Source organism: Ochlerotatus camptorhynchus, unplaced genomic scaffold, assembly GCF_037179485.1.
Source record: "Ochlerotatus camptorhynchus isolate MF236.1 unplaced genomic scaffold, CSIRO-AGI_Acam_v1.1 ptg000064l, whole genome shotgun sequence".
Classification (NCBI taxonomy): Eukaryota; Metazoa; Arthropoda; class Insecta; order Diptera; family Culicidae; genus Ochlerotatus; species Ochlerotatus camptorhynchus.
In genome coordinates this window covers 3,092,347-3,112,523 of record NW_027040554.1, presented here as the reverse complement: position 1 = coordinate 3,112,523, position 20,177 = coordinate 3,092,347, and the positions used below count along the sequence as shown (strand labels likewise).

The 20,177-nt window shown below is 39.4% G+C and overlaps 1 protein-coding gene across 3 annotated transcripts in view; it reads left to right on the top strand.

Moving 5' to 3' along the window:
- spab (space blanket) overlaps positions 1 to 7,136 on the top strand; it is a 136,836-nt gene extending 129,700 nt beyond the window's left edge. For all 3 annotated transcript variants that reach the window (XM_065216603.1, XM_065216604.1, XM_065216605.1), the window contains exon 7: positions 4,625 to 7,136. In XM_065216603.1, coding sequence (XP_065072675.1) covers positions 4,625 to 4,684 — 60 coding nt within the window. In that variant the 3' untranslated portion in view covers positions 4,685 to 7,136. The remainder of the gene's footprint in view (positions 1 to 4,624) is intronic.
- Positions 7,137 to 20,177: the final 13,041 nt, after the last annotated feature.

Here is a 20,177-nt window from a genome sequence, read left to right as displayed (position 1 = left end):
CAGATAAATCTGTATAAATGGCAGCGCTGGTCGTTTTCGTTTTTGCGGTGTAGCTACACCGGTGCTACACTGCCGTACACCGAAATATTTTAGGGTGTAGATATAGAATGCACCTTTGTTTACAAACAAATGATGTTGAGCTGTCAAAGACTCGCACTATTCCTGCTTACACTTCACCAGTGCTACACCGCAAAAACGAAAACGACATAAAATAGCAGCCGGCTTCTCGGTGACAAGCGCGTTACCAAATTTAGCAGCGCGATAGCAGCGCGGGAGAAAGGTTGCTATTCGTAGAATTGTCAAAATGCTCACTACCGGTACGGACTACGGCGAGTAAATTGATAACCGCGATAGCAGCGACCGGTGTGGAGAAGAGTGACTAAACTAAAATGAGAGCGCTGTGCGCTGTTAAAATAGTCGCGCAAATGACAACGACCGTTACGGTTGCTCTAATTGCGGAAACTCTTTCTGCAAACTTTCCGAAAACTTGGTTCTTCGGCGAGGCATGATGACTGAGAAAGATTTACTATAGAAATAATAAAGCTCGGGTGGGATTATAATCTTGCAACTTACCAAAACAATTACAACTATACGTGTATGATATCAATAGTTAAAATTATGCTGCCGAGAAGATACCAAATTGTTCGGACACATTCAAAACTTTTGTTTATGCTTGGAGTGGCTTGCACATTCTCAGGCTCTGAACCATTTGGTGTATTATTTTATCTTTTGGTTAAAATTTGACAGATGGAAAGTTATCGATTAACCCTGCTATGCGAGTGTGGTTACTTCGGACAGACAAGAAGTTAAATTTTGACAACCTTGGCTAAATTCTTCTCGAAAACTGGTCGATCGACAGCACAGGGATTTTCGAACATAGAGAATAACTTTCGAAATGTCACTTTTAACCACGAGTTAAATTTAACTCGGCAAATGGTTCACAGCCTCAGTAGCCTGACAGTGGCTGAGCAGCTATCTCGAAATTCGTTAAACGTTACCTTGAACGTCAGTCACAGCTGACATCAAACTGTCAAACGAGGGGCTTATCAAATAGCTTGATTGAAAAGCGTAATATTTCGATACACTCAAAACATGAGTAGTATGAATTTGATTATATTCTACCATATACATATAAAATAATAGCAAATAGTAATCGCCCAATGTGGTTGTTCAGTTAGATTGAACCTTACAAATAAACGAACTAGATAAAAAAATGGGGTTGTTTAGGGGTATTGATGTTTTTGTATGATCTACATTAAAAATGGAACCTAAATCCAAGATATAGAGCAAACTGTCATTTCAGTGCCAACATTTCAAAGGGGCGTAATTGCATTTGTAAACAATTGCTTTACCCGTTGATTTCTCGCGAATAAAAGCTCACTCAAGAAGAATAATGACACCAACAGGTAAAGGAATGTTTCCTCTGCCACCTAGCGTTGTTTATTTGGAGGGGCAAGCTTTTAGTTGCGAGAAATCGACGGCTAAAGCCTTTGTTTACAAAAACAATTACGCCCCTTTGAAATGTTGGCACTGATTTAATGGATATTAATGCCATCGAATGCAATTTATTGACAATTTAAAACTTGGTTTACAAATCAAGATGAATGAAGATGAATGTCTATGGGATCGATAAAAATATATTTGTGCTCAGAAAACGAAGCTCTTTCAGATGATGTAAAAAACGGGCATGTTTTTCAAAACTCAACAACCCAATTTGGTTTGTTTTATATTTGAATGAAAACAAATTACAATCGACTATGGAGTCGGAGGTAGTCGGTCTAATATGGAAAAGTCATAAGTTTTCGGATAAAAGAGTACATAAACCTCCGTTTTACCAAAAGAAAAGTACAAGATTTTTCAAAACAAAAAAGAGTACTTGTACCATAGAGGTAACTCTAAGACCAGAAGGTTTCGAAGAAACGTGCTCAACTTTTTGGCTCAGCTCTGGTACTCTCTTTGGTCTCAAGCTAATCGATGCACCCCTCGAAACATAGGAAAATCCACGAACCCCTCATTTTATCTGTCAAACTTTCATGGCTAATCAAAACAAACATTGTGTAGGCTAGTCAAGTAGTGAGCCAATTTGAAATCGTTAGTTGCCATTATTGTCTTACTGTCAAATTTACGTCAACGCAACGCAAACGGATCTAATGTGGGTGGCCCTTGACAATATGTAGAAATAATATATCTGACAAATTGCACCATTATTGATATAAAAGCCTGTTCACGTTAAATTTCGGACACCTTTCTTTCAGTGTAGTTTTTGAAATGTTTCACGAACAACTGAAACAACATGTTTACATTCCTATTCAGTTTGGTGAAATGGCATCGAATGAAGTGCAAGTACGCAAACGCATTTTGTACGAGCGGCAGCAAAATCCAGCGTTGTCGGTACGTGATCTCGCCAAAGAGCTAAAACTGTAAAAGAGTACCGTGTTTAGTGAGTGCAAATCGTTTGACTTAACTGTGGATCGGCGGGTTAGAAGCGAAACAAATAGAAAAGTATGCTCTCGACAAATGGACCAGAAGGTGGTAGCCATTATTAAGAAACCTCCAAACCTTTCAGTTCGTAATGCAGCTCGCAAAGTTCGAAAATCAACTTTATATGTAAAAAAAAGTGAAGCAGAGCCATGGGCTGAAGGCGTACAAAGTGAAAAAAGGTGCCCAATCGTAATGATAAGCAAAATTTTACTGCAAAAAGTCGTGCTAAGGAGCTTCTCACCCAGTTTTTGCGAAAAATTTCTTGTATCATAATGGACGACGAAACATACGTGCTCGAAGACTTGAAACAACTTCCGGGTTTGGCTTTTTATACTGCGTTGCCGAGTGTTTCCGGACAAAGAAGCTTTTGAGATTCCCCAAAAAATATTTAGTTGCGGGCCGGGAATCCAAAAGTTTCATCTCTACTGGCACTATCAACAAAGATGTGTATGAGAAAGAATGTTTGGAAATGCGGTTGCTACCATTCATCAGAAGCCATGACACTCCAGCTCTCTTTTGGCCTGATTTGGCCTCTTTTCACTATGCAAAATCCATCCTGGAATGGTATAATCAACCGGTGGAAGCCTGGGACGGGACTTGACAATCGGGTAGCGATTTTGAGCCAATTTGCTGTCAAATCCGAGCCAGTTGCTGATTGCTCGATTTGACAGTAGCAATCGTGGAATAAAAAGGACAGAGGGATCACATCACTCTGGCTGGTAGTGATGCCGGAATCAATGTTGACGTCAATGGCGTTGTTTAATGTTTATATTTGTTGTAAAATAGGGTCCACGGCATGCTTTATGGTTGTTTTTATTGTATTAAGTAAAAATGATGTACAAGGTGCTAATCTGCGGTAGAAACTTCGAATCAAATAAAAATTAAAATAGAAAAATCATTTTTCAATCCTAGCATCATTGGTCAACTCCGTCAAACACCATGCACTGATTTTCGACGGGCATTCATCATAAACATTAAGAAGAGTGAGAAGCTGGATTGTCAAGTCCCGTCCCGGGTGGAAGCTAACGATTTTAAATTGGCTCACTACTTGACTAGCCAATTGGTCCCAAGCAAATCGATTAACGTACCCCATTCTAGTACTACACAATGTTTGTTTTGATTCGCTATGAAAGTTTGACAGATAAAATGAGGGGTTCGTGGATTTTTCTATGTTTCGAGGGGTGCATCGATTAGCTTGGGACCGAAGATAGTACCAGAGCTGAGCCAAAAAGTTGAGCACGTCTCTTCGGGACCTTCTGGTCTTAGAGTTACCTCTATGGTATAATTCACAAGAGGTCAAATACGTGCCAAAACAGCCATTCTCCCAAACTTTACAGAACTTTGCCCAAAAGAAAGGTACTGGGCTCTGGTTAAGCGGAAACTATTCGAAAGAAAGAGGAAAGCAAATGTCATCAATGATTTCAAGAGGAGATGGAGGCACGCGCCACCACTAAGGGAATCCACAGAAAGTTCGAGAGTTTTACAGACAAAAAATTTACATTCAAATAAGCTACGTTTGCTGTCGATATACGTCTACTTTACTGAAATAAACAATCAGTTTAGTTGAATTATGTGTATATATTTTTTCCCGACATTATCTTAGTGTCCGAAATTTTATGATGAGTGCTGTCAGAAGCAGTATGAAACACCTAATTGTTTATTACAGAATATTAGAGAGCTTGACATATCACCCCCGCGGTTGCACTTTTAAACAAGTGTGATAAACGTGCGAGTTTCTACCGAAAATCAATTCCGTCTAAATGGTAGTATTGGTGTCTTCGGTGCTCTTGCGGTTCCCAAGTAACCAGCAAGCCCGTTATTTACCCGCTAATCGCTGTTTTTTTTTCTAATATAAAGTTAATATAGGGCTTCCGAGCATTATATTTTTTGTATGTCATTGTATGTATTGCAAAAAAGGGCAATTAGCTTGTTGGTTACTTGGATAGTTGACCTTTATAGGGCAGATATGCGGCAAATATAAAGCTTACATTGCAAAAGGGTATTTAGTAGTTTACTAGGTTACTTGGGTTATTGCCTACGAAATAAGTGGGGCAAAGACACCAAGACGATTTGGCAGATAAGTTAAGATTCAATAAACAATACTCTCAACTCATCATATCATACCTTCATGTTTCCCCTATAGGTCAAGCACCAGATCGAGCACACCGCAGGCGAAAAACGAATCATCTACAACAAGCACTAAGCAGCTAAGTAGAGCAGCAGTGATGCATCCACAAATAGCAAGCGTATCTAGAAGGAAAAGTTTCCGGAAACAGACAAAATCAGCGATAGAATGACACAAAATCATAATCAAAATACTACCAGAAAAAAAAGTAGCGTTTACTTCTAAATTATTGTACAGGTTGTGTTTTTATTTAATTTATTTATTTTCGTTTCAAACACCAAAACTTTTACCCCTCACGTTTTTGTTGTAAAGCCGTTAAGTTTCTAGTTGCATAAACAAACAAGCTTACATATAGAAAAGAGATTCAGGGCGCAGAATGGCTACAGAAAAAGCGAAAGCTGAAGATGAGAGCGAGAGAATGGAATGGTACTTCATAAATGTGTGTCCTACCCAATAGCGCCTGTTGATTCGTCAGTCAGACAAACATGAAGTGGAGGTATGTATTTTCTGAAAATGGCACAGAACTTTAAAAAAGTTTTCACTCGTTGTGGTATATTGTTATTTAGGAGAGTATATATTATGGTACAGTAAAAACAAAAGCAAGAATCAGCACGCACTATTTCAAAATGAACTAATACATATCAATCAATGTCCTTATTGTCCTTGCCGATAAATATATACATATTAACGATATAAATAGTGAATAAAAGCATTCCTTAAAGAGATATATAAATATTGAAAGGTGATAAGATGCGAAATTCCAGAAGCCGGCGAGTAACTTTTTTGCATGATTTTACCAAACGAACAACTCCCTCCACCTTTAAAAAAATAATTATGAGAACAACAACAGCCACACTTAAGAAGTAAACAAGTTACAATGTTACCACCAATAAATTTAAACAATTATACCAAGCTTCCTCATAAATAATCTTATCCCAAAGTGTGATAAAACAGAACAGAACACATCTTAATGGATAACAAAATAAATCCAACAAAATAGAGAGAGGAAAATTTCGACCCTCGGTTCGAGCGGTTCGGCTGGACTAAACACGTGGCAGTCTTTCACCAGCACCGAATGTGTGACCTATTGTTGACTTATGGTTTTTACGACCGTCATGGCCATCTCTGGTTCCATTCAAATCGATTAAGCCGATTGACGGACCAGCCTGTCAAATATCAATTCACGTCAATAACTTTCGGTAGGCCCTGTACAATAATTGACAGTTAGACAATAGATTTACTTATCAGTTATCACGGACCTTCATAGCATGCTGCAGTCGTAAGTCGCATATTTTTTTTTCACTGAGTACTCCAGTCAATTCTGACACTACAGTTTTCATCATGTCCGTTCAAGATAGGAAAGGAACGACAACTATATGTTTGAAGGCTACCACAATCTAACACAAACAGTTTCGAAATGCCGTTTTCTTTTCTCAAAGTGCAATTTTTATGATCTATGGCAGACTTGATAAACACTGAAGTGAACATGGCCTACTTGTTCCAAGACTTAAATAGTGGCAGCTAACGTTTTATGGCATCAAGAGAAACACCTCACTAAATACTAGAATTTATAACCATCGATGGCTTGACTAGTAAGTTCGTTTGATCAACCTTTTGCCAGGCACAACCACATTCACACACTGCAGCGTTTATAGACGTCTTGAACTAATCGAACTGATGGAAACTACACGGCAACGATCATTCTAGAAATTTAAACTCTTCTAATTGATTTGTACTATTTCGGCAACGATGTAAGATATATAATCGATACAACGTTAAAACTATTAAATATTTTCGTCCGCAGAACAATGATTACTTGCCACAAAAATAAAAAAAAATAAATAAAAAAAAACAATGAAGAGTCACAGATATTATACTGATATAATCGGTTCTTATGCAAAGAAACATATCGTTATATTACAAAAAATAAATAAATACAAAAATGAACATAGGATAATAGTGATTACCACATAAGTTTAGGTCCTAAAAACACTAAACAAGAAGATATCATACTGGCTGAGGCATTTACTTATCATATATTAAGTATATATATATAAAATAGAATAACTGATATAGGGAGATTCTTTGAATGCAGCAAATCAAAACAAAAAGATGCCCTGAAGAAGTTATGGTTGAATATCACAACGGCAGCATACAAATCTTCTCACTCGTATCCTTTATTTCAAGATTTTCGAAAATGCGATGAACTCTCGACTGAAATCAAAATAATCGAAACGAAACACGACCAGCAAATGGCAGCAACAATCAACTCAATCTCGAACATACTGTGAACTGAAGACACACAGAACACACAAAACACACAAACACAAACAGAGTGAAAGAGCCACCAGAAAGAGTAACAAATATTTCCATTCGACGAAATCAAAATTACACCAGCAAAATGAAGGTTTAATCTAACAGCGAAAGCCTTTCGCTCCAACAGTAGCACACTCTGAAATGAAAAAAAAAAAAACAAAAAACAATGCACGAAAACTATGTCAAACTACAAAATCGTCCAACATTCTGGAAATGTCAAGAAAGTTACCAACGATCGAAACATGAGTCCATCAAACTTTCTAGAATGTTGCTCGATGGCAACACTGAAACACAAATAAACATACACACACACACACACACACGACTAATTGAAAACATGAAACGAATGACTCTACGAAATCAACCAAAACTTGCTTCTTAGGCCTAAGTTTAGGTGACAGATTGAGAGCACCGCAAATGCAAAAAAATTCCTATAGTTTTTCGGTTGGCCTCACTGAACGAAAAATATGATAAATTGAAAATCAAAACATATCAAATCTCTCAGAATGGTGCCACAGATAGTACTAAATGCATAATGCTATCCTTTTCTCTAGGAATAAACATACAAACAAACAAACAAAGATTATGATGAAAAACGACGCGCAAATGAGAAATCAATCAGTGAATCACTTTTCTATCATACATACACACTCACACACATACACACAGAAGACAAACAAAAATCGGCTTACAGCACGAGTGCACACATACATGTGAACACATTCTCTTTCCAAATGCCGTTTATTCCCGTTCTACCAATTATTCGTGCATACATTTCAATTTTCAATTTACAACTGATGATGGTGCCATCAGCCGCAAGTCGGTGAAATTTACACAAGTTTTCTCTTATGTACAAAACCATTGAAACAAGAACAAAAATAAACCGGTAGTCTGTGCAACAGAGGAATGGAAGACAGAAAACCAGAAAATATATGTGTATATCTCTCAAAACTCAAACGTTGGTAAGAATAGTTTCATTTACCGGAGAAACCACAAATCCGTTCAAGGTATCACAAATTCCATGATGCAAGATCATTAAACCGAAAGAAATTATGATTGCCCATATTGTCGTTTACGTTTGAACGGTATTTTTAACGTAAAAAAAACCTACAAGGGACAGCCCAATGGGGTTGTACGAACAGTTGACGTAGGACTACGCTCACATATGTTAACTATTTTGAACGAAGTTTCCTTTATTTAACGTCGGTTTCTGTTCCGCAATCTAGTGCCAATCACCGACGGACATCGATTGCCATCCATTGACGGCAACCGAATGTGCAGGAAGGCAGCTTCCACACCTGCGTAGGATATCGCACCCACTCTCAACACACATGGGCCGGGACCAACGGCTTGACTTCCCTTCCGAAGGAAGACGTGACCAGAGATTTTTATGCCACAGAAAAATCCCACTGACCTCGGCTGGGATTGAACCCAGACCCATTGGGGTGAGAAAGCAGTCATGCTTACCACTACACCACCGGCGCCGGTTATTATCGGGGTTCACACCAGATCCAACCCAGTGCGAAACCGAACTTTTTGTCAGTGTGAACCTCAACCTGAGCTAGGTTTTAAAAACAAACGAGCAAACTGACGTTTGTCAGAAAACAAACAGACCCAATCTTGATACCCGATCCCGTTTTTGCTACACTAAACTGGTGTAGTATAAGCAGCAATAAGCGCGAGTCATTGACAACTCACCATCATTTGTTTGTAAACAAAGGTGCAACCAATAGCTACACCCTTATTTTTTTTTTCGGTGTTCGGCGGTGTTGCTACCCCGCAAAAACGATAACGACATTAAAATATGTGATTACAGTAATTCCTCCATTTATGCGGTGAGTGGTGACGTCCACCTACCGCTGTTTGTCAACTATCCTTCAGCCGTTTGCGCTGATTTTTTGCATGTGATTAGTGTCAACCATAAACTAGTTATATACAGAAGTTCGGCTCAACCGGTTGAAGGACGGCAGAGATATAGCGGAGGGTTGTTAATGCCAACCACCGCATAAATGAAGGGATTCCTGAGAAGTATTTTGAACAAATTACCTGGTATTCGACAGAATTTTCGAGGAAAATCGAAGAAAATTTAACTCATCCACTAAGTTCCCCACCTTTTTTGAAGCGAATCCAACTCAGTATTGAGCTGTTTTCATCGGCCTTGTATCACAGATTATCACCAAGCAGTCTAGAGTCTAGCAGTTATCAATCATATAAATTAAAAAAAAAGTCAACCTGTTCGGAATTAATCAAAAACATTCTTGCGAAGATAAGAAATAATTTAAATTTAATGTCCTTTTCTAACACATGATCGATTGCCCCTCAGGAGGTCTGCATCACTGGTCGACGTCGCTGGTGAAATGCATCTTTCCAGCAACATGAAAACTCGTATGCAAAATTGCTAGCGAGATATTCGGGAAATATTGCAGCGCAAATTTCTATTGAAACATAGGTGGCTGTCCAGTTAGAACTCGTTCACGTGTATTCACGACCATTCAACGAAGGGTAGGTTCAACACGCTATTTCAAAACTTCCCAAATTTGAGTAAAATCCACCCAAATCGGTTAAAATTGAACCAACCCCAAAAATGGGTAAACTGTGTTGGGAGTGACAAGTTGACAAATGAACAACATTGACATGAAACCGTTCGACGTTGTTCATTTGTCAACTTGACACTCCCAACTCAGTTTACCCCTTTTTTGGGTACACGGATAGAAATCTCCTTATACCTTTTGGCAAATTTCCATTGCTGATTATTCATAAAATGTATAAGTCAACTAATAAGCAGACGCCTTGCAAAAAGTTAATAAAGATCATGTGTCAAATGAAATGTATAAGCGGTCACACATACCTTTTATGCATTCTAATAGAACCTATGTGGTTTGTCTTATGGAATGTATAAGGCTGATGCTTTGGCAAAAATGTATAAGTGAAACACATGAATTAAATAATTGATTTTCGTTTCGTGTAGGTTCAGTTTTGAACGATCTGGATGGATTCTACCCAAATTTTGGAAGTTTTGTAATAGCGTGTACTCAGTACTGAGTAAGCTACACGGCAAATGAGAAAAACCCAAATTTGAGTTTAGTTACCTCATAAATCACATAAAGTGCACACGGCCAACCAGAACAACTCAGCTTCTAAATTCAATAAATACAGAGCATTTTCTTTCCATACGAAATTACCTAATATTTGGGGGGGGGGGGGGGGAAACCTGCAGTTACTCAAAGCTACACTGATAAATTAAACTATTCCCATTTTGCTTGAAATTTAATCAATTTGACATTAAACTCAGTTTAATCATATCGAATGATTAAAAATTAATATTCTCTTTCTAAAAATTAAACTATTGATACTAATCCCAGTTTAATCATGGTTGATATGATTGAAGATTATCTTTTTTGAATAAATTTTAATCATTTTTGATTCTGTTTTATTAATTTTTGATTGAATTTAAATCTATTTTGATTATATATCATTATTGAAAAAGAATAAAATTTAATACTGGGAAGATTATTTCGAATTTAATCATGCATGACTACTACCGAAGTAATCATGGCTCGGACTCAAAAGGTGAAGCGGGAATCTGCATACTTTTTAAGCTTTTTTGATTTAATTTATCTTTGAGTGTAATGAAAAACTGCAGGTTTTTCCAAATATGAGTAAATTTTGTATTGAAAGAAAATGCTCTGTATTTATTAAATTTAGAAGCTGAGTTGTTCTGGTTGGCCGTGAGCACTTTACGTGATTTATGAGGACGGTATAATAACCCTAGAATTCAGATTTTTAAGGTAATTCTGAATACAGTGACGTGTGAGGCGTATTCGTTGTGAAAGCAAAGGAGAATTTCAAGTTAATTCTGAGTAGAGTGGTTGGGCGGCGTCACCCGTCGTTCAGAAGTATAGGCCTTTTTAATAGAAACTAAACGATCGATTCAACTTCTGGTGGTGAATAGAAGAACGTCAAAAAGAGTGTTGTGAGCATAAATTTTTGCCTTGAGACATAGGAAGCGGAACACTTTTTTACTTTTCCTGATAAATTGATTCATCTGAGATGCTGCAAAACTTAATCTACAATTGGGTTCTTTAAGGGTATTGAGGTAAATGCATATTCGTAATCTGCATTAAAAATGGAACCCAAACCCAAAATTTCATCAATTTTGGCACACTGGAACTATTTTAAACAAGTACGATTACATTTGTAAAAATCACCTAATTAGCGCCCCTCGGTGTCACTTTGTATGGGAGCGAGCTGTCAGTTTATCAGTTTAGTGTCAAACAGTGAAGTTATTATTTTGCTTTAAATCATGATTTAAAAATCGAGATGAAAGTGCGTGGGGTTGAAAAAAATATCGCTGTGCTCAGAAAACGAAGCTCTTTCAGATGATATATAAAAACCGATATATTTTTCAAAATTAAAGAACCCAATTGAAAAATTTAATTCTGTAACGTTTTTGAAAATATCCTGCTGGTGTTCAGGAATATTTTTGTTGAGAAAAATGGAAAATTAGAAAAGTGCCTTAGTGGTTATGATCTCCCGGATTTCTTGTGTGTGAATAGTTAAGGTGCAAATCAGTTCAGATTTGTGGAAAATCGTACAATAAGAAAATTACCGATGGAAATTGGCAAGATTTTGAATGAAAAATGCTGTTATTTGCGTTGGGGAAAATACTTATTCTGATGTAAACAAACGGTTTGGTTGACGTTTCTTCTCGAACTCGCGTGGCGCACTCTACGTTGGTGGTGCATTAAAAAGGCGTATTGTGAGTGCTCGAATCCCGCTCCAACTGGTGTATCTTTTCGCAACCTGAAAATTTGCATACTGTTGTGATGTGTTATCAGTTGTCTAGTGTTAAGTATGCAGTATGTGCAACCTCTGGTTGGAGGCGGTGTCAATTGTTTTTTTCAAAACTCGGATGACAATTGCATGAAGATTTTGAGAAGAAAGGAAAAAGTCAGAAAGAGAGAAGAGAAATCATAGAAAATTCTTAAGATGAAACTTAAGGAGTATGCTGATACGATTGATGAGAAAAATATCAATGGAATGCTGTCCACTGTTTCTATGGAAATTCATTTTTATAATATTTTACGAAATTTAAATGGAATTCTGCGAAAAGAAGATCTGGAAATTTCTGGAAGACTTTCAAAGCCAGTTTGGCAAAGTACGTGAGTACTTATAGGAAGTACTAAAGAGGATTTCAAAATAATTCTGACCTTTCCTACAAAGCAGTTCAAAGGGAATTATCGTATTAGTCTGGGAAGAATGTGTGAGCCATTCTGAAGCGTGTACCACGGAAATTATTAAGAATATTCTAAGGGAATTTCGTAGAGAAAAATGGAAATTATTACCAGTTTGAGAGAATTGTGGATTTGGAGAGTGATTTATAAGAGATTATAAGAGTTAATGATAAGAACTGTAAGAATGGTACTGAACAAGTTCGGATATTATCAAGATTATTTAGAGGAATCCAGAAAAGAAGTATAATGGAATTCTAGGATGATTCAAATGGAACCCTAAAAAAGGACGAATATATCCTGTGAAGAGTTCCAAGTAAATTCAGACTAAGAAAAAAATTCATTATCTAGGACCCCGGAAAAATATAATCCTGATACTTCAAAAATGACGCTTTCAGACTTTCATTTTAGTTACATAATAAAAAATTTCTTTGGCATAAAATAAAGTTACTCGTTGTTTAGGTAAACTGTGCATGAGTACCGCGATATTAGGTTTTGGTTCTCACTTCAGCCAGGAGAATTTAAGTTTAAAATTAAATCGCCTACTGGTCCACCGGGTGTTGTGATGTGATGTGATGTCAAGAATTAAATTGTAAGTCTGGTCAACCTCAGGGTAATTATTTAGATCTAATAAACTAAACGACTACGAACGAATAGTAAGGACTAAACCGATTCTTTGCTTCCCATAATAAAAAAAAAACAGGTTTAAAAGCAATTCTATAAATATTTTCTACTGCATTGTACCAACAATTTTACTCATTTTTTGAAATGCTGCGTAATGGATATTTAAACCACAGACAAACAGACATAACACATTGAATATTTCTCACTGTAAAACATCGTCGCTAAAACAGTATTGCCATCTGTTGAGTACACTATAGTGGGTAGTACGCTGAACAGATGGCGGTAGTGTATAAACGTCAAACGCAAGGGAATTGACTATGCGCGCCACAGGTGGCGGTACTACCAACTACGATACTTTTAAATTGACCGTTAATTGCTTGTTCGATGAACAACTTGCGAGTGTTATGTCTGTTTGTCTGTGTTTAAACATTTTGGGTACACTGTTTCTTTTTTTTTTTACTTTTGGATAACTTTAGGAATGCTGATAACTTATTTGCTTTATTTAATTTATTTAAACATGGAATTCATAGACATTCTGGTTCTTTGAATAAATTCCAGATGATCATAGAGATTAGTGACGTTTAACCCACGCACACTAGCGGGAGCAACGCCGTGTAAAGGTGTTTATTATTTTCCTCTGGCTAACCTATAAAATGTATGAAAGTAGATCTGTCAAAATGAGTTTGACATCGATTTGTTATGTATTTTTCTCGAATATTAACTAACACGCTCTCACATATCGCACCAATAGATCAGTGCACGGTCCCTAACCTCACTTTTTGCTCCCTATCATTTTGCTTCTGAGTAAAAGAGATAGCAACGAATGGGAGCCAAAACAAACCACCCAAAACTGTCAAAACTTACGGGTGAGAGAAGAGTGCGGCAAATCTTCGTGAACTGATCAATACAACCGGACGTGAAAATCTCTATACAAACCGATTTTTACGGGAGATTGGCACATCACTTTGATTTCAATAGCATTATGCTAAAAACAGGATTTTTAGGAGCATTCCAGATTTTTCCAGATTTTATATTTTAACTGCTCCAGATTTATCTGAAAATGACCTGGCAACGCTGCCTGGGAATGTCTTTACATGGCCGTGGGGATGCAAAGAGAATCTGTCAATGTTACTTAGGACCTAATGCAATATTCAGCTTGAAGTATTTAAACGTAAAAAAAATCCACTTGATTTTCTTTTCTGGATGTTCGTCACGTCAAAATGAGGTTAAAAAAAGTGTTCCAACGGCTTCTTCGGACACCGAAACCGAGTCGTAAAACGGATCTTCTGTCCGATCGAGAGTACCATGAGCTGGCGTATAAGTATCTACTAAGGACTTATTTTTCCCGCGGCAAATTTTCATTAAATTTTATATTTGAAGCTCTACATCGTTTGGGGACTACCAGCGTAACAATAATTGTTTTTATTGTAATTATTTTACCTTGGAACAGCTGCAACACGGCAGCGGAGGTCGCACAACTGGAGACGTATTATCAACTGTTGGAAAGTATGTTTTCTTCACAGTTTCGGAAGTTCTAAATTTTTGTAACGAAGTTTCGCATTTTCAGAAAAGTCGGAACTCACCCAAAAGCGAATCCGTGATAAACGGCAGCGAGAGGTAGTTCTGCCTGCTGTGATCCACTACGTTCCGGCTCCCACGGCAGTGGAACATGAAGTTCCTGAAAGTGCCAACCGCTCCCGATTCGGAGATTGCGAGGGAAGAAAACAATGATCTCAGACAAGTGCTAGATGATATTGAGAAAAGGAGTGATGAACCGCCGCCACAGCAGCAACAGCAAAACTCCCGACGACAGACGGACGGGATAGAACGGGCTGTAGACGATCTGAATGTGTCTCCCAGGCGATGCCTCCGAAGGAACTGCTCCTTGAAGAACCGATCGTGCTGGAGCCACTCGTTCGTGAAAGCATTGGGGAATTAGATCTGGGTCCACCGGGAGATGCAGGAGCGTTTCTGGGAGTCGACAGTCCCATGCCTCTCAGTGATACTGACGTTCGAAACCGATTGCTGCAGGAGTTTCCAAGCCTTCGACGTCCGGATGCTGGCGGTAGGTTTGAAGAACTGGATGAGGTGCCATTGCCGAAAGTGGAACTAATGCCACCCCCTCTGGGTACCGGGATAAGTTTTTCGACACCTATCGCAGGGATTCCTACGGCTGCAATTCGGAGAGTTCCCGACCGGTTTGAACGATTATTCAACACGGATCTCAGTGCAATCAAAGGTCCGACCCCGACGGATGTGGTGGTAGCGAAATGTACAGAGGATGACACGGCTGTTCAGGTATGAGATAAATAATACAGTTATGATGATAGCGAAATTTGTAGTCCGTCAGTACGATCTTTCATAGGCTGTGGAAATAAACAAGGAGAAAGTTTCTGCAGAAGAGGCCCCATCGGATGTGCCCATACAAAAAGAACCGAAACAGACATCAGAACCGATGCAAATCACTGCTTCGGAGCCAGTTCCAACAACGGAAGCAGTACAATCGAAACAGCAAGATGGTGTTGCCCTTGCTCCAGTTTCAGCGTCAACCGAATCATCGTCGTACGTGGAACGCCCCGTCGACCGTCCTTGCAACGCTCGCAAAGCCCACAGAAAGGTTCCTACCTACGGTGAAAACTCTGTCATCGTACGAAAGAAGCTAAGAACACATTTTGAAGTCGACTGTGGTGGTGACGACCTTGAACAGTTTGAACCGATGCAGGCTTTGATGCAATGGATTTCCCATTTATTGGGCGATCGTGCAGTTCCACTACCACGTCAATCATTTCCGGCGGACATCGAAGGGCAACCGGTCTTGCGTGATATTTCAACCACCCAAGACGAACTCAGCTCAATCCGTGAACAAAACCAAACACGCCTGTTTCCGATCCACGAGCGTCCACAACAAGAGGAGCTGGCAGAGCAACAACTTCAGCACGTGTCTCTACCGGTTCCGGGTGCAGAAGCGGCTGAACACCCAATAACGGTGCCCGTTGTTCCTCCGTCTCCAAATTTGCCGGAAGTTTCGCTCGGTGATGCCAATCGGGTATTGGATACGGGTCTTGGGATGTTCCAGGATATATCTACGATTCCACATGTCGTAATCACCGACACGTCTACCGACAACGATAGCAGGTTGTACCGTGAGAAGTCAGCGTTTGAGCGACCGATTGCAAACATCAGAGAAGCACAGAGTCAGACGGTTGTAGTCTCATGTCAGGATCGGTCGGGTGCCAACCAACCAGTGGAGCAGATTGCGGATGATGCGGTGAAGATTACTACCGAACAATGAGGTAAGCGGCTATGGTTTATTGGATTTTGTGTTTAAGGCTTATGTTTTTGTTCCCATTTTTTGAGGACAGCTCCAACTATAAGTTATGGGTTGAGCCATAGGATTAAGAAAGATTAATTTTCTAGTTGAAATTCCATTGATCTTATTGCATCTATTCGGACACAGGCGATGTCAGTCAGTGACCTTCTTGGGTAACCTAACATCTAATAATCGTGTGAGCTTATCAGGGTTATCCTAAAGTCCTCTAAGAAAGGACGCGGCCAGAGTAGACGCGACGCGACCAATTCAAAAGAATCTTATTATTTATTATTATTTCTTGCGTCGCGCGTCGCGTCTACTCTGGCCGCGACCTAAGTACTAGGGGTCCATGCATTAATTATGTCACGCTAAATCGAGCAAAAAATTACCCCCCCTCCTATCGTGACGTTTTTCCTATACCTAATGCATTGCTTGTCATAAAATCTTAGACCCCCCTCCCCCCTTAGAGCGTGACATAATATATGCATGAACCCTAGAGTGTTTACTCCCTCATCGTTCATTCCCAACCCACATGCGTTACTAGAATGGTCTCACAACATCATGTCGTAAATGCAGAGTTTGCATTGCATACCCACCGGGCGAATGCGTTTGGCACTCTGCGTCGTGACACATTTCATAAAGAATTTGAATTGAAATATTTCGAACCGATTCACGACACACGAGTTTTCAGTCACCACGTGCTGGTGGTTAGGGGTGATGCACATATTATGTCACGCTCTAAGGGGGGATGTTTATGATTTTGTGACAAGCAATGTATTAGGTATAGGGAATACGTCACGAAAAGAGGGAGGAGGGTAAATTTTTCCTCAATTTAGTGTGACATAATGAATGGATCGTCCCTTATACACGGCGAATGAGAACAACCCAAATTTGAGTTTAGTTCACTCATAATCGCCAAAAGTGCAGGAACTCAGCGATGAGTAAAATTTGTCTCATGGTTTCCTGTGGAAAACCTAAAAAATCTGCCGGAAAATGAGGAAATTGACGAAAATTTTATTCAGTCTCGGAGTAGTACCAATAGACTGAGTAAATCCAATCCTTACTTTTCTCAAATTCGGGAATTTTCCCCTGGGAAAACATGAGACAAATTTTACTCATCGCTGAGTTCCTGCACTTTTGGCGATTATGAGTGAACTTAAACTCAAATTTGAGTCGTTCTCATTCGCCGTGTAGAAAAAAAAGTGTTCTTGTTGCTGTATTCTCGTATTCCGTTGCTTCGAAAAAATAACTGTCTCGCGGACTATCAAGTTCGATTTCATAATGCCGCGCCTTCGTAATCCATCCGACCGTACTACTAGACAGTCAATGAATCGAAATTCTAACGCAGCAACAACTCCATTCCTGGAAGCTGCAGTTAGCTCTAGTGCGCGGGCACCTCCAGAGACGGTAGCTCAACACCTATCCCATTTGAGTGACACTCCCATGGTTCCAGCAAAAAACACTGTACCTACGAGTGGGCCGGAAACTTCATCGCACTTCAAATCCTTCATTGGCGATTTTCTCTCAGGAGGAAAAAACTGCTCGGAATCGGTTGAGCCCAGTCCTCGCTTAACGGCTGCGAAGTTCCAATTCAAAACAGCATCAATTGCATCGGATCTTCCGGAGTTGCTGCGCACTTCACCGCTCGGAAAACGGCCACCACTGAACGATAGCGTCGAAGTGAACGAACATGAACTGATGGTTGAAGTCGGAGATGAAATAGCTCAGCTTCCTCCTCCCCAGCGACCGGAAGATGTCTGCAGGACTTCCAGCGACGACATCGACTACGATCTTACCAAATCGCCGTTCCGCACTCAAACCAATCCGATTCCATCACCCTCTCCAAGAGCACCCAAAGTATCACGTGGTTCGCCTACAGCAGCAGCAACAGCCACCAGCATTCACGTGATCGATTCAGATGAAATACCTCCTCGTCTGGACGATGATATGAAAGAATTTCGTTTCGATGAAACTCAACAGCCAACGGCCACATTCTTGAAGAAATCATTTACGCAGGATATCGTCACCGGGTTTCTCAATACGCAGTCCGACTTCTTCGAAACCCAAATGGGAAAAACCGTTGATGAGGAATGCTTTTTACCCCCTAAGGAACCGACCAGAAGGTTCAATTCGGTCGGAACGATGACCGACCCGGTAGTAGAAGAATTGGAATTTCGACAACCCTTAACGGATAAAATGCTACAGCAGAGGGCATCGCTTCGCGCGATCGTCACCAATCTGAATCGAGCCAATGCGGCAATCGTTAGGCTTATGGGCCAGATAGAGAAAGTTTGCAGCAAATCTAATGTCCACTAATGTTTTCCCTGTTTTCTTCCCTTCCAGGTACTGGCTTCGGTGAGTAGAAACATTCCATTTACTTTACTTCGTTGGTCCTAATATTGAATGTTTCTTTCCGTCAGATGATGAACCTTTTTCTTACCATTCAACGTGAATTAGTGTGTTCCAAAGGCAACTCAGCCTGGCGGCCAACCAGCATCGATCGAGGGGCCTGCGCAAAGCATTTCCTATATTTGTTGAGGCTGAAAAAGTGGGGCTTTATCGAGATAGGAGTTGATGGAAAGTCTCACGTGCAAGGCATTTCGTTGTGTCGGTTTTGATCTGAGGATAGGTACGTCTTGTTTCATTTGACGTTTATATTTATCTTGAGCTTTATGCCAAAACAGACACGTACAACAATAGTTATTTGCCATTTTAAAAGTAAAAGAGAAATGCTTTGATATGTTTGCAAAATTGTTGATTAGCTTTTATTGTATTCAGCTGTCTTTTTTCAACTAACGATTAAATATTTTAGCTATTAACTGAAACAATATCAACAATAATATATTGCAGGATAATTATACTAAAATAAACTACAATAATGATACAAATAAAGTCGTTGTAAATATTTGAAAGAAAACATAAGTGTTGAGACCTGCGTTTAGTATCTGATGAGCAGCTCCACGCCAACTGACGAATCGAAATCTTCGCATAATTGCTCACTGCTATGAACTAGAGCCGGTGTATAATGAGTCGAGCCAAGAGAAAATAAAAGGTGGAGGGTGGTGTACAAGACAACCGCATTGTTGAAGTAGGACTACGAATTTTTTTTTACGGTTCGGACGTTTTAGAAGATGTCACGCAGCAGGAGAATGCATACGATGAGGGTTTCTCAGTTAATGGAAGTGAAACGGAAAAAATTTAACCCACCGATAAGATAGAACATAATTTATTTCCCTAAGAAATTATTTGATTTTTGAATCATGATGTATTTAGTGACAAATTGAATGGGTGAATCATGGGTTACTCTATATAAATTATATTCTAACTTTTTACTGAAATGAACTTGGTGGCCCTGAAAAGGGCCGTTTTGTTACGTTGGTGAAAGTTGTAACCTCCGAAACCGTGAGTGCATCCCTGTCGCTTCAGAGCGTAGACGAAATCCATGGCCGTGACGGTTTTGCGCTTAGCGTGTTCAGTGCAGGTGACGGCATCACGCATATTTTCTAGGAAGATCAGACCAGAAACGCTTGACACAACCACGTCGAGCCAGACCCAAGATTACAACTCTAGAGAGCAGCGGCGCCCGTGTTGTAGTGGTAAGCGTCCCAGCAGGCCTGGGTTCAATCCCAGTCAACGCTGCCGGGAAGTTCTGAGGCATAACATCTCTGATCACGCCTTCCTTCGGGGTTCCCGGTTCATGAGTTGATGGGTCGATAGGTAGGGTCCAGGTGTGGACATGCATATTTGTACAAACCAACTGCTCATTTGGTAATAACTTTTCACTCAGATGTTGAAATTTTAGTTAAGTAATTGATAGATTAGGCTATAGATATGCGAAGATTAGGTAAAGCTTAACATTTGAATCAACACTAATCAATTTAACACTTAAATTCCGAGATGTGTAGTGAGCATTTGTCACCTCATTTTTACAACGCAAAAACAAATAAAGTTTACTACTAGCATTAAAATCTACTTTATTTTACATACCTATAACAAGCTTACAGTCTATTATATCTACTGCTTCAAAAAGAACTATATTCCGTTAACTGTGTGCAAAGTTATTAGCAAATGAGCAGTTCGTGACCAAAAC